The 13,053-nt window shown below is 49.0% G+C and overlaps 1 protein-coding gene across 5 annotated transcripts; it reads left to right on the plus strand.

The window, feature by feature from the left end:
• Positions 1-317: 317 nt before the first annotated feature.
• Positions 318-12,885, plus strand: P2rx6 (purinergic receptor P2X 6). Of its 5 annotated transcripts, XM_048343421.1 has the most exons (12): positions 318-560; positions 1,961-2,111; positions 3,189-3,260; positions 6,330-6,405; positions 6,591-6,684; positions 6,757-6,837; positions 6,920-7,061; positions 7,151-7,260; positions 10,040-10,133; positions 10,222-10,287; positions 10,418-10,495; positions 10,614-10,790. In XM_048343421.1, the coding sequence occupies exons 1-12, from the start codon at positions 427-429 to the stop codon at positions 10,695-10,697; spliced, it is 1,182 nt and encodes a 393-aa protein (XP_048199378.1). In that variant the 5' UTR covers positions 318-426; the 3' UTR covers positions 10,698-10,790. The 5 variants fall into 5 exon arrangements, with proteins under 5 accessions (XP_048199378.1, XP_048199376.1, XP_048199379.1 ...); XM_048343419.1 differs by having other exon boundaries at positions 10,418-12,885; XM_048343422.1 differs by lacking the exon at positions 10,222-10,287.
• The last annotated feature ends 168 nt before the right edge of the window (positions 12,886-13,053 follow it).

Consider the following 13,053-nt stretch of genomic DNA (forward strand, 5'->3'; position numbering starts at 1 on the left):
ACAAGCTCTTCTCTGACTCCAGTAGCTCTGCCATAGACCCAGGCTTTGTTCTGGAGTCAGAGCCACTTCTCCAGCAAGAATGTAAGATCTGCAAGTATTAGCTCATGACCATCTCTAACTCTCCTTGGGCTTCTGTTGCCCCATAAAGACCTATCACAGCGCTTACATTTATCATTTCCTACCCTAAAAGGAAGTGGCATTAGAGAGCTTGGGTATGTCCTTCCGGCAGAGGGACTCTGGAGAGAACGGGAGGCCCAGGATAGATAGGACTTGGGACTGAGCCCAGAGCTGGATTCTGCCCTGGAGGGTGGCCCTTTAACAACTGTGTGGCCTGGCCTGGTTGGGCGCCGGTCCTGCCTCCAGAGCTCAGTACTAGCTGCAGCTGCTATGCTGACTCATATGTAGCTGACAGCAGGAGCTAGAAGCATGGGCTTTCTAGGGGCGGCAGCAGCCCAGGGGCTCCTGGATTATAAGACAGAGAAGTATGTGATGACCCGGAACTGGAAGGTGGGCATCTTGCAGAGACTGCTTCAGCTCGGAGTGGTGGCCTATGTGGTGGGGTAAGAGGGAAATCTTGGCCAGGCTGCCTGGAGGGATCATGGTTGGTTTTGTGGGGCTGAGGGTTGGGAGTTTGGCTTTTAAAGAACCAGGATGCTGGTGGGGAAGTGGCGGGAGTGGGGGAGGGAAGTGGCAGGGTAGGCAGAAGGAGAAATATTTGTTTATTCAGATATCATCAGAACAAGATGTGTCCCCACCTGCCTTCTTTTCAGGGCTTTGTCCCCAGCCCCAGGTTGGGTGGCATCCCCATTCCTGTCCAGAAGGGACCCTGATGGTGCTAATCACTCACATTCATGAGAACTAGAGCACTGAAGGCCCCCAAAAGACCACTAGCTCTAGCTGGGGGGTAAAAGAGGTCTTTAAGAAGGGAGCTGGTGCCAGACGCTGGTAGCTCATGCCTATAATACTAGCTATTCAGGAAGTTGAAAGCTAAGGCTCACAGTTCAAAGCCAGCCCAGGCAGGAAAGTCCATGAGACTCTTATCTCTAAAAATTACCCCCCAAACACACATACAAAAAAGCACTGTGGCTCAAGTGGTAGAGTGTTAGCCTTGAGCAAAAGAAGTTCAGGGACCGTGCATAATAGGCCCTGAGTTCAAGCCCCAGGACTAACAAAAAAAAAAAAAAGCTGGGGGAGAGTGGGTAGCTGGTAAAGTGCCCGTGGCTCACGCCTGTAATCCTAGCTACTTAAGAGGCTGAGATCTGAGGATTTCTGTTCAAAGACAGCCGATGCAGGCAAACTCTCATACAATTAATCAGCAAAAAGCCAGAAGTGGGGCTGTGGCTAAAGTGATAAAACACTAACTTTGAGTTTAAAAAAACAACAACAAACAACGGTGGAGATGACATGCCCCGTCCTTGAATTCAAACTCTTAATGTCAGAAAAAAAAAAAGTGAACTGAGTCTAAGCGGTGAGAGTGGGGTAGGGGTGGGGACATTGGATGATGGAAAGTGGTTGTGTAAAAGTTGTCTACATTGGGGCTGGGGATATAGCCTAGTGGCAAGAGTGCCTGCCTCGGATACACGAGGCCCTAGGTTCGATTCCCCAGCACCACATATACAGAAAATGGCCAGAAGCGGCGCTGTGGCTCAAGTGGCGGAGTGCTAGCCTTGAGCGGGAAGAAGCCAGGGACAGTGCTCAGGCCCTGAGTCCAAGGCCCAGGACTGGCCAAAAAAAAAAAAAAAGTTGTCTACATTGGATGGTGCTGGCTCTCTGAAGCCTGACTGGGATTTCTAGCTTGTTCAGGTCATCTGGAATGAGAGGGGAGGGCAGAGAGGAGGAAGGGACCCTAGATGCAGAGGGGAAAGCCTATAGGGTGTTTGGAGAGGGAGTCAAGTGGACTCACTCTCCCCACTGTTTGCCTAGTGCCATGGTGATAGCACCCTGTCCTTCATCTCCCCAGGTGGGCCCTCGTTGTGAAGAAAGGCTACCAGGAGAGAGACTTGGACCCTCATGTTTCTGTCATTACCAAACTCAAAGGGGTTTCTGTGACACAGATCAAAGAGCTCGAGAACCGGCTTTGGGATGTGGCTGACTTTGTAAAGCCACCACAGGTGGGTCCCTTGGGGCCACCACTGGGGACATGAGGCCAGTCACGCACAGCCCTCAACTCACCTCTATCTACAGTGCCTAGGGAGGTTGAGGGAATGCAAGTAAATATGAGAAATAACTTGTATCAAAGAGATGGCTCTGAGCACCAGTGGCTCACACTTGTAATCCTAGCTATTCTAAAGGCTGAGATTCAAAATATTATAGTTCAAAGCCAACCTGAGCAGAAAAGTCCATGAGCTTCCATCTCTAAAATAACCAGCAAATCAACTGGAGGCACAGTTCATGTGGTAGAAAACCAGCTGAAAAAGTGTGTTGAGAGAAACCTAGAGAGACAGAGAGAGAGACAGACAGACAAACAAACAGACATAAGGTTTCCTGGGCTCAGAAGCAGACAGAACCCCAATTATCCTCCAATAGTTACTTCCTCCTGTCTCCCTGGAGATGTCTTGTAGGGGGTGGGGTTGGTGACTAGGTGAGGTAGAGACCTTTTCCCTCAAAAACCAGGCTGCTGCCAGACAGGAAAGTCCATGAGACCCTTACCTCCAATTAACCACCAAAAAGCTGCCAGTGGAGCTGTGGCTCAAGTGGTAGAATGGTAGTCTTGAGTGGAAAAAAACTAAGGTATAGTACACAGACTCTGAGTTCAAATCCCAGTAATAGTATACAAGTGCACACACACACACACACACACACACATATACATACACACATCAGGCTCCTGGGTCGGGGTGGTAGAACACTGTCCTCTCATGTGAGAGGTTCTGGGTTCAATCCTCTCATTGCAAAGCAAATAATCTGTGTGTGGTAAGGTATACCTGTAATGCCAACTACTTGGGAAGTAGAGGCAGGAAAATCTTGGTTCCAAGCCTACTTGGGAAAAAGTAGAGGACCTTATCTGAAAAAAATAAACTGAAAGACAAAGGACTGGGGTGTGGCTCAACTAGTGCCTGTCTAATAAGCACTAGGCCTTGAATTCAGATCCCAGTAACAGCACAAAAAAAATTAAACCAGGTTGTGAGCTTCTGACTCTTCCAGCCAGAGGAGCCTAGCCAAGACCAACCTTGAGACTTATCTCCTAGGGAGAGAACGTGTTCTTCTTGGTGACCAACTTCCTTGTGACACCAGTTCAAGTTCAAGGCAGATGCCCAGAGGTAAGGTTTCCTGGAACCTCCCAGTGGGTCCCCACTTCCTCCACCAGTCCTGGATCACCAGCCACATCTCCTTCCTCATTCCCAAGTGGCTAAAGAGTCAGTGTGTGCTTAGTGTGTCCCTGGCACCCAGGCTTGTTTAGGGTTCATATCTACCCTACCTAGTAGGAGCTGAGTCTCATGGGAGTGATCACTGAAGTTCAGTAAAATGGAGTCACATGTTCAAGGCCACTCAGCCTGTGGGTGACAGCACTGACATCTCTGAGTACTAGCTCTTCCCTTTCCATTCTGGCCCTGCCTGTGTGTACTCTCCAGGTTTTAGCATAATGCCCAAAGCCAGGCTCAGGCTCAGATGGCATCTCATAACAGGCTACAAAGGGGACGAACTCATCCCCTTCTCTGTCTAGTCTTTATTATTGTGTCCCAAGGCAGCATCCATTTTTTTGGAGGTAAACTAGCACACTTCTGCTTAGGATGAGTTTGGGTTCAGTTATGATCTCTTGGTACTCTGTGTGTGCTTACGTATGCTAGTATGGGGGTTTGAACTCAGGGCTTTCGGTTCTTGCTTGGCTTCTTTTGCTCAAGGCTAGCATTGTATCATGTAAGCCAAACCTCCACTTCTTGCTTTTTGCTGTCATTGGAGCTAAGAGCCTTACTGACTTTATCTGTCTAGATCAGCTTTGAAATGCAAGCTTTGAATTTTAATCAGGTTGATGTCTAGGCACTTTTCATTCCAAGTGAGCCAAACTTGTTCTTGGCCATTTCTCATCTAGAAATGCAGATACTCCTCCCTGAAATGCCACCATTCCACCCCCCTCAAGCGATTTAGCATTTGTCAGAGAATAGCACACTGGTTCTCCTCTCTATATAGATTTGAATGGTTGGTATCCAAAATATAACTGTGGATTTCTATCTCCATGGTAACACTTTTCTTTAATCAAGTCCACCATTTGCTCATTTGCTGGGCTGGAGGATGACTGTCCAGATGTTTGTCCCTGTGGATGGTCCCACTATGGATGGAGGGGATCTCACATGTCCATAGTTGGCCCTTACCCACAAAAGAGGGGAGGCATCTTCACAAAGGATGTGCTTACCTTTGCATGGCCCACACTGTATCTTCTCCCTTTCTGGATGCTTAAAGATGTCCATTTAGTGTTCCCTCTGTAGACTGTGTTGAAATTGTGCTAGAGACATGAACTTGACTGTTTTGGAACCTATGGGATTCCTCATTGCCCATGTCTGAGGAATCAGGCTCTTTCCATAAAACTGTCATGCTGGGTGGGATTCATTGCTCCAACAACCTGGTTTCCTGAAGCTAACTAGAGCTAACTGACTCTTCTTAGTACCCTGATCCCCCACCCCCCGACACACACCTGCCCCTGTGTCTTTTACTAATCAGCCATGGGGCTTGAACTCAGACTTGGGTGCTATCCCTGAGCTTTTTCGCTCAAGGCCAGTGCTCTACCACTTTGAGCCACAGCTCCAATTCTGGTTTTCTGGTGGTTAATTGGAGTTAAGAGACTCACAGACTTTCCTGCTTAGGCTGGCTTCCAAACATGATTCTCAGATCCCAGCCACCTGAGTAGGTAGGATTACAGGAGAAAGCCACAAGTTCCTGGCTTCTGATCTCTCTTAATACATGTTCAGTGCTCTTTGGTGTTTCATCCTTCTGCAAACCCTTGTTCATTTCCCCCCAAAGCCAGGATCTGTGCTTGGCTTGCAAAACTCCATCCCCTTATACTTCCAGAAGCAACCAAAAGCCAGCCACAGTGGCAGATCTTACAATAAGGCAGAGGGATCCCAAGGAGCTTCTTCTTTTTAAAAAAAATTAATTTTTTTGCCAGTCCTGGGGCTTGAACTCAGGGCCTCAGCACTGTCCTTGATTCTCTTTGTGTTCAAGGTTAGTGCTCTACCATTTGAGTGGTAAACAGTGCCACTTCTGGCTGTTTCTGAGTAGCTTACTGGAGATAACACTCTCACAGATTTTCCTGCTGGGGCTAGCTTCGAACAGTGATACTCAGATCTCAGCTTCTTGAGTAACTAGGATTACAGGTGTGAGCTCCCAAACAGCTTCTTAAAGGGAAGGTAGATGTGGCTGGAGCAGAATGTTGAGACAGAGAAGGAGGCCTGGGCACAGGCTCTGGTTGGGTGAGATGAGGAGCCTCTGTCTAGGCTTACATGATGATTCATGGGGTAGGAGCTGATATGGACTGGAGTAGAAGAGGCTATTTCAATATCTCAGAGGCTAAGGGGGTAAGGTTGAAGGAAAGATGGAAGAAAAAGGGAGCCAGGATGAGGGCAATAGGATGGCATTTCATCTCTTAAGCGTTACTTTGGTCCACTGAGATTACAGGGTACAGTCCTGTTAGAGACACAATGATTTGAAGGAGATGGTGGCAGTTATGGTACAGAGAAGGGACATACACGGACATAGGCAGGGACGGAAAAGCAGAGTAGTTACTTCCATTCATTCAGCCTCCCACTGCCTGGAGCTAAGGCCCTGTAAGAGTTCCTGAAGCTCCAGGATGCCTTGCTCTCTTGCTTACCCTCTTCCTCTAGGGACAATCACTTATAACTTTGACCCTGTGAAGACAATGAATGTCTCTGGTGGTAGAAGCTCAAGCAGGGAAGTGACTAGATAAAATTATGGGCCCCCAGGAAATGTGGGAGGTCTTACTTCCCTATGACTTCAGGGTCCTGCTCTTTATTGGCTATACCCTCTTGCCTCCATGCTAGCATTCTGAATGTCATGAACTTGGCCTTGCCAAAGTCCCTTCACCTTTCTGTTCTGTTGTCCAAATTGTACCAGAGAAGCACCTCACTTCTGCCACCAGGACAAGGTGTCCTTGTTTCCCTATCTGATCAGAGGGCAGCTGCAGCTGGGTGTCACTCCCTCCTCTAATCTCTGTTTATTTGTACCTTCCAAAGTGTGTTTTCTCATGAGCCTCTAACCCCAGGGCATCCTGGGAGATCTGTAGGGGAGAGGTGTGTCCTTGTGGTCTGGGGCTGAGTTGTAGAGGAGAGCAATCTCTTCCTGAGTTATTGGTAACTAGGGTCTCTCATCTACACCAGCACCCCTCTGTCCCACTGGCTAACTGCTGGGCCCAAGAGGACTGCCCTGAAGGGGAGACTGGGACACATAGCCATGGTAAGTGTGAGCTCCGTCTTCCAGCAGCTCCCCTGGGGAAAGCAATAAGGAGGAAATCCTGGGTGGTCCTGAAGGCAGACTTTACTGCTTCCGTCCTAGCATTGCCCTGTTCTGCCAACAGCTTCTCTTGTACTCTCCCCATGCCCTTGAGGACCTAGAGTTCATTGTGTTTTTTTTTTTTTTAGGCATAAAAACAGGTCAGTGTGTGGTATTCAATGAGACCCACAGTACCTGTGAGATCCGGAGTTGGTGCCCTGTGGAGAGCAGAGCCGTGCCCATGTAAGTCTCCCCCAATTCCCAGGAAGGACTCCAAGGTGGGCAAAATCTTTCTAATATGTCCTCTCCCTACAGGAGGCCCCTGCTGGTCCAGGCCAAGAACTTTACGCTGTTCATCAAAAACACTGTCACCTTTAGCAAGTTCAACTTTTCCAAGTAAGCATGGTCAGGTTCTGGCTGAGCCCAGACCCTCTATATTCCCTGTCGTATCTAATTCCCTAGCCCCGCCCCTTCCCAGGACCAATGCCTTGGACACTTGGGACACCGCCTATTTCAAGCACTGTCGCTACGATCCACACTCCAGCCCCTACTGCCCAGTGTTCCGCATTGGGGACCTTGTGGCAGCAGCTGGAGCCGATTTCGATGACTTAGCGTTGCTGGTGGGTTCTCAAGGTTTGGGATGTTGAAGGGCTCAGGGAGAGGACCTCAGGCCCACCCACCAGTGGGAGCAGAGATATGTTGTGTGCAGGGTGGCGCTGTAGGCATCACGGTCCACTGGGATTGCAACCTGGACATCGGGGACACTGACTGCTGGCCTCGCTACTCTTTCCAGCTGCAAGAGAGGGGTTACAACTTCAGGTATGGCTCCCAGTGCCTGCTTCCTGTTCCTGGGGCAAGCATCCCTCCACCCATTTCCCTCTGGCTTCCAGGACAGACTCCCACTAGGTCTACTCTGCCTAGGGGGCTTCCAGGGGAAGAAGTGGGTGTTCACAGCCCTTATTTTCCAGCCCAGGCTCCATCTGGCCACACATCTTGTCCAAACAGTCTCTCTTCCTCCAGACTCCAGCAGGCCTGGCTCCTCTTCCACCCAATCCTGCTCCTAACATCTCCCTTTTATGGCAAAGAGGCATTTTGGGTTTTTTTTATTTTCTCTTAATGCTTTGATCTAAATATTTCCCCCCAAAACCATCTGTAGTAAGTTCAAAGGTTAGTATCAGGCACATCCATATGCCCTTCATTTGTATTCACTAGGTTTGTTTTATTTTTAACATTTTGTCACATTTGTTTTTTCCTTCCCTGTTTAAAATAATCTGTAGCTATCCTTTTGGGTTGGAGATATGGTAAAATGCTTGTCTAGGGTATATAAGGCCTGGTGTTTGATTATAAGCCTTGTAAAACACAAAACAAACAGAAGTGTCTGAAAGTAGCTAGGTGGTTCATGCTAGTAATCCTAGTTACTCAGCTACCTGATTCTTGACAATCAGGGTTTGAAGCAGCCAGGGAAGAAAAGTCCATGAGATTCCATTTTCAGTTAACTATCAAAAAATGCTGGACGTGGCTGGGAAGGTAGCTTAGTGGTAGAGTGCTTGCCTAGCATGCATGAAACCTTGGGTTTGATTCTTCAGTACCACATATATAATATAAAAATTTAAAAATGCTGGACTGGAGGTGTGGCTCAATAGAATGCTAACTCTAACTGAAAAACCAAATGAGAGCCAAGTTTTGGTATTTGGGGGTGGGAGGGAAGCTGAGCTGAAGTGGAAGTATGACCCAAGTGGTAATGTGTCAGCCAAACAAGTGGAGCAAGCATAAGATCTTGAGTACCCTAGTATGAGTGGGGGAAAAAAGCTAAGCATCAGTGTCCCAAGCCTGTCATCTCACCTATTCAGGAAGCTGAGAGCTGAGGAGTATGGTTTGAAGCCAGCCTGGGCAGAAAATTCCATGAGATTCTTTTTTTTTTTTTTTTTTGGCCAGTCCTGGGGCTTGGACTCAGGGCCTGAGCACTGTCCCTGGCTTCTTTTTGCTCAAGGCTAGCACTCTGCCACTTGAGCCACAGCGCCACTTCTGGCCATTTTCTGTATATGTGGTGCTGGGGAATTGAACCCAGGGCCTCATGTATATGAGGCAAGCACTCTTGCCAGTAGGCCATATCCCCAGCCCAGAGATTCTTATCTCCAATTAACCAGCAAGAAGCCACAGGTAAAACTGTGGCTCACATGATAGAGTGCTAGCAAAAAGCCAAACAAGAGTGGGAGACACTGAGCTCAAGCCCCAGTACTAGTACTAGTACAAACGAAGACAAAAGCAAGAAAAAAAATTGAAAATAAGTGACAGATAATGGACACACACCCTTTTCTTTTTTTCTTTTTTTTTTTTTGGCCAGTCCTGGGCCTTGGACTCAGGGCCTGAGCACTGTCCCTGGCTTCTTCCCGCTCAAGGCTAGCACTCTGCCACTTGAGCCACAGCGCCGCTTCTGGCCTTTTTCTGCATATGTGGTGCTGGGGAATCGAACCTAGGGCCTCGTGTATCCGAGGCAGGCACTCTTGCCACTAGGCTATATCCCCAGCCCTGACACACACCCTTTTCAACACTGTTGTGAGCACAAGGGCCTTCCCTGAGAGTGCCAACCAATTGTCACACCCAAGAAACTGGACATTGGCCAATTAAATCTAATATTTGTATTTCTACAGCAGTGCCAATAATAGTTCTAAATGTTTGTGCTTTCTAATTGAAGATGCCCTCAAGGTGTGTGTGTGTGTGTGTGTGTGTGTGTGTGTGTGTGTGTGTGTGAGTTCTGGGGCTTGAACTCAAGTCTTAGGTCCAGTCCCTTAGCTTTGTTACATCAAGGCTGATGCTCTACCACTTGAGCCACAGCTCTACTTCCAGCTTTTTGGTAGTTAACTGGAGATAGGAGGCTCATAGACTTTTCTTCTCAGCCTGGCTTTGAAGTGTGATTCTCAGATTTCAGCCTCCTGAGTAGTCAGGATTATGGGCATGTGCCACCAGTGCCTAGCACACTCAAGGATCTTAAATTGCATTTATTATGTCTTTGAGTCATTTAAGTAATACCCATTGAGACCCTTCTGCTATTTGTGTCACTTTGTCATCACAGAGGAAAACATGCACACACACACACACACACACACACACACACACACACACCACATACACTTAACGCAACTCATCAGTCCTGTCTGGCCTGGCTTTCCTGACTTCCTCAGCCCTTTGACACTTTGTAGACCTGGCTTTCTGTTCCCTCTCCTCCTACCTGTGGATTTGCCAGCCCTACTTTTCTCTACCCAGGCCTTCTTCCTGAGTTCTGGGAAGCCAACTTAGGTGACTCTTCTGCCCCACTTCTGGGTAAAAATGAATTCCTGCCTCAAGGTTCTGACAGCTCCCGGCCTGCCCCAACCCCATTCTGACCATGATGCTTTCTTTCACCCATTCCTCCCAACTCCTGCTGTCTTTTGGTCTCATCCATAGACAGAGAACTCTGCCACACATCTGGCCTGTCTTTAGCACTTATCTAGGGCCAAGACCCAGGACTGAGGCTTGGGCTGCAAGTCAATCTATAAGTAAGACTGAGGCCCAGGGAATAGTCAGCATGAACACCAGAGCCCTCTTTCCTCCACCCAAGGACATCCAATCACTGGTGGGAGGCCTCGGGCGTGGAGACCCGGAGTCTGCTCAAACTTTATGGGATCCGCTTTGACATCCTTGTTACTGGCCAGGTAAGGGTCGGTGATTCAGACAGATGGGCCTGGAAGAAGTTTGGGAGGGCAGTCATGGTCTAAAAGGCTCAGCCTAAGCCTCTCTTAGGCAGGGAAGTTTGGGCTGGTCCCCACAGCCATCACAGTGGGCACTGGAGCGGCCTTGCTGGGTGTGGTGAGTCTAATCACTATGGGTTTGCCCTGGCTGCGTGTGAGTGCCTGCCTGGGTCTGCATGCTGCATCTCAAGACGGTGGTGGAAAGGTAGGTTTGGAAGCTGCGATGTGATGGGCTCTACCTTTCCCAGGTCACCTTCCTCTGTGACTTGCTGTTGCTATATGTGGATAGAGAAGCCCACTTCTACTGGAGGACGAAGTATGAGGAAGTGAGTTGCAGGCCTGTGTTGGTCCTAAAGCCAAGGTCATTCTGTCTGGACACTGGCTTCTATCACACTTTGGGGATGGTAACCAGATCCCTGATCAGCTGGTTTTTCTTTTCTGTAGGCAAAAGCCCCCAAAGCAAATGCCAGCCCTGCACAGACAAATCCAGCCTTCCCACCCACGAGCCCGGATGCCCAGCTGCCTTAGATGGTGCCAGCATTTGCCCCTCACATCGCTACTTTTGGCATCCTGAAACAAATGTGAGGGTGGCCCTGTCTGGGCTCCAGAACCACTTGCCTTGTCTATTCCCAAGGCCTGTAGCTGTTCTCTGCTTGTTAGGAGTTGAGGGCTAGGGGACTGGCTCACAGAGGAAGCACAGTAAGATTGGAGAGGGGGACTCCTCCTTTGAACTCCCAAGAAGACTAAGTCCAGCCTTGGCAGGGTGCTACTTGGGAGGACAAAGAAGCCAGTTTTGTTTAAAGACATGGGGGGGGAGTGACAGTTGAGCCACAGAGGTAGAGAGAGGCCAGAGTACCCCACAAGGCATCATGGGTAGAGGGCCCACATCTGTTCAATCTGTAAACACCTGCTGCTTCTCTCAGGCTACAGAGGGCTGTGACAAGGAGAGGGTAATATGGTTGAGATGGTGGTCACTGGGTCCTTTGGGATCTTCTGTCTATCTCCTCAGAGGCCCTCCACCCCCACCCCAACCCGGATCCTGAATACCAGGTTTATTGGGGTCCATGGAGTAAGGAGAGTGTACCTCTAGAAAATGCAGCTCCCCTCTGAGATTGGCAGAAGACCCAGCTTGAGAAGGCCTCCTGGTCTCAAGTCTTGGCTGTGTCCCTGTACCAGAGCTACCTTGGCAGGGCCTCAATATCTTTGCTGTCATTGGAACCATTGTCTAGTTTAGGGGAGAGAAAGAGGCAGGTAAGAACTCAGTGCTAAAAGAATGCTACAGTACATGGTAGTTGGCAATGTGGCCAGAGGGACAGTTATTATTATGGATCTCTGAGGCATAGCCTCTTTCCTGACTATTGCCATTTAGCTCACATTCAGGAACATGTTTAGGCAGCTGCCCATGCTGCGATGAGGCCCTTGCATGCAAAAGGCCGTAACTCTGACCCCAGGTAGAGTACAGATGCTGCAAGCAATGCCCTAACTAAGTCCTGCCAAGTTCTGGCTCTGAAATTCTCCAGCAGGAGCTCAAATTCTGCCTGATGGAAATTGTTTCCATGTCCTGGGGCCATGGTGAGGAGGAAAGGATAGGGCTACAGGAAGCCAAGCCTCTCTTAGGCCCAAGGTGAGGCAGGGATTTGGAAATACCCACAGCTCAGTAAACTACTGCTTTCTCATGAGTGTCTGGCCACCAGAATTGTGCTGGCACTGAAGCTGCATTAACATCTGGAATCATGTGGCATCCAAAGCTTCAGCACCTCTGCGGCCTCTTGGTATCCAGAGCAATGGTTTTCATGGAGGAGGACTCCAGGGAACTAGAGCGGGAGGGTATGGATCCCAAGGCCCGGTGATCAGAGGCCGGTCACATGTACCTGGTTGTTCCCAGGATCTAGAGAAAGTTGATGTCACTACTGAAGTAAAGCTTTCCAAAACCAACAGCTTCCTGCCTTTCCAGGGAGGGAAGGGAAGGGACAGGGTGGCTAAATGGACATAGCCATAAGGACCCCAGTGGAATTATGTATATAACATGGGCTAGGGTGTTTCTAGAAACTCCCTCTTTGTACTCAAGCTGAAAGGTAGCAGGGGCAGCCCCAGGCACTGGTGCACATGTACATTCATGTGCAGCTTTCATCTGTGCCCCACTGGAGCACAGATCTCCATGGGCACTACTGCCCTAGGCACTGAGTAGCAGCAGAAACTCCAAAGGCTTTATCTGAAAGCCCTGGCAAAGTGGATAAAGAGAGAGACAGCAAGAGCAAGCTGTGGCTGGGCCTGAGCTTGCAAGTAGTTACCACTTCCATTACCTTGGAGTAGCCATTTGTGCCATGAAGGTATATGCATGGAGAGGAGGGGTCCTATGGAAATATGCCTGTGTCCAGATGCGTCCTAAGTGGGCCTGGAGCCCATGCTCTGATCTCTGGGAGCCCTAAAAAACCAAAAGGTCCCTTGAATATCACTGCTTTTTCTGAATGACCTCCCTCAGGCCCAGCCATTACTCCCTAAATCTACCCCTAGACATGGGGAGCTCACTCCACCCTTGTCATGGGTTTTTCCTCACCTGGGATAGAGAATCCAACATGAGGATGACTCCTAGTCCCAAATCTAGCTGTGTCCTTGTCCCAGAGATACCTTTACAGAGCCTCGCTATCTTTTCTGTGAACTGGGAACAACTGCCTGGTTTGAGAGGAAAGGGGGAAGCATAGGAACTTAGTGCCTAAAGAAGGCCACAGTTGGGGCTGGGAATATGGCCTAGTGGTTAAGTGCTCACCTCGTATACATGAAGCTCTGGGTTCGATTCCTCAGCACCACATAAGTAGAAAAAGCCAGAAGTGGCACTGTGGCTCAAGTGGTAAGTGAGCAAAAAGTGAGCAAAAAAAGTGAGCAA

Source organism: Perognathus longimembris, chromosome 3 (assembly GCF_023159225.1).
Source record: "Perognathus longimembris pacificus isolate PPM17 chromosome 3, ASM2315922v1, whole genome shotgun sequence".
Lineage (NCBI taxonomy): Eukaryota > Metazoa > Chordata > Mammalia > Rodentia > Heteromyidae > Perognathus > Perognathus longimembris.

Excerpts from the sequence above, each read along its gene's own strand:
- P2rx6 (XM_048343419.1), top strand. The coding sequence starts at position 427 with ATGGGCTTTCTAGGGGCGGCAGCAGCCCAGGGGCTCCTGGATTATAAG. Across the intron at positions 2,112-3,188 it reads ACTTTGTAAAGCCACCACAG|GGAGAGAACGTGTTCTTCTT; the intron begins GTGGGTCCCTTG and ends CTTATCTCCTAG. Across the intron at positions 10,134-10,221 it reads ACATCCTTGTTACTGGCCAG|GCAGGGAAGTTTGGGCTGGT; the intron begins GTAAGGGTCGGT and ends AGCCTCTCTTAG.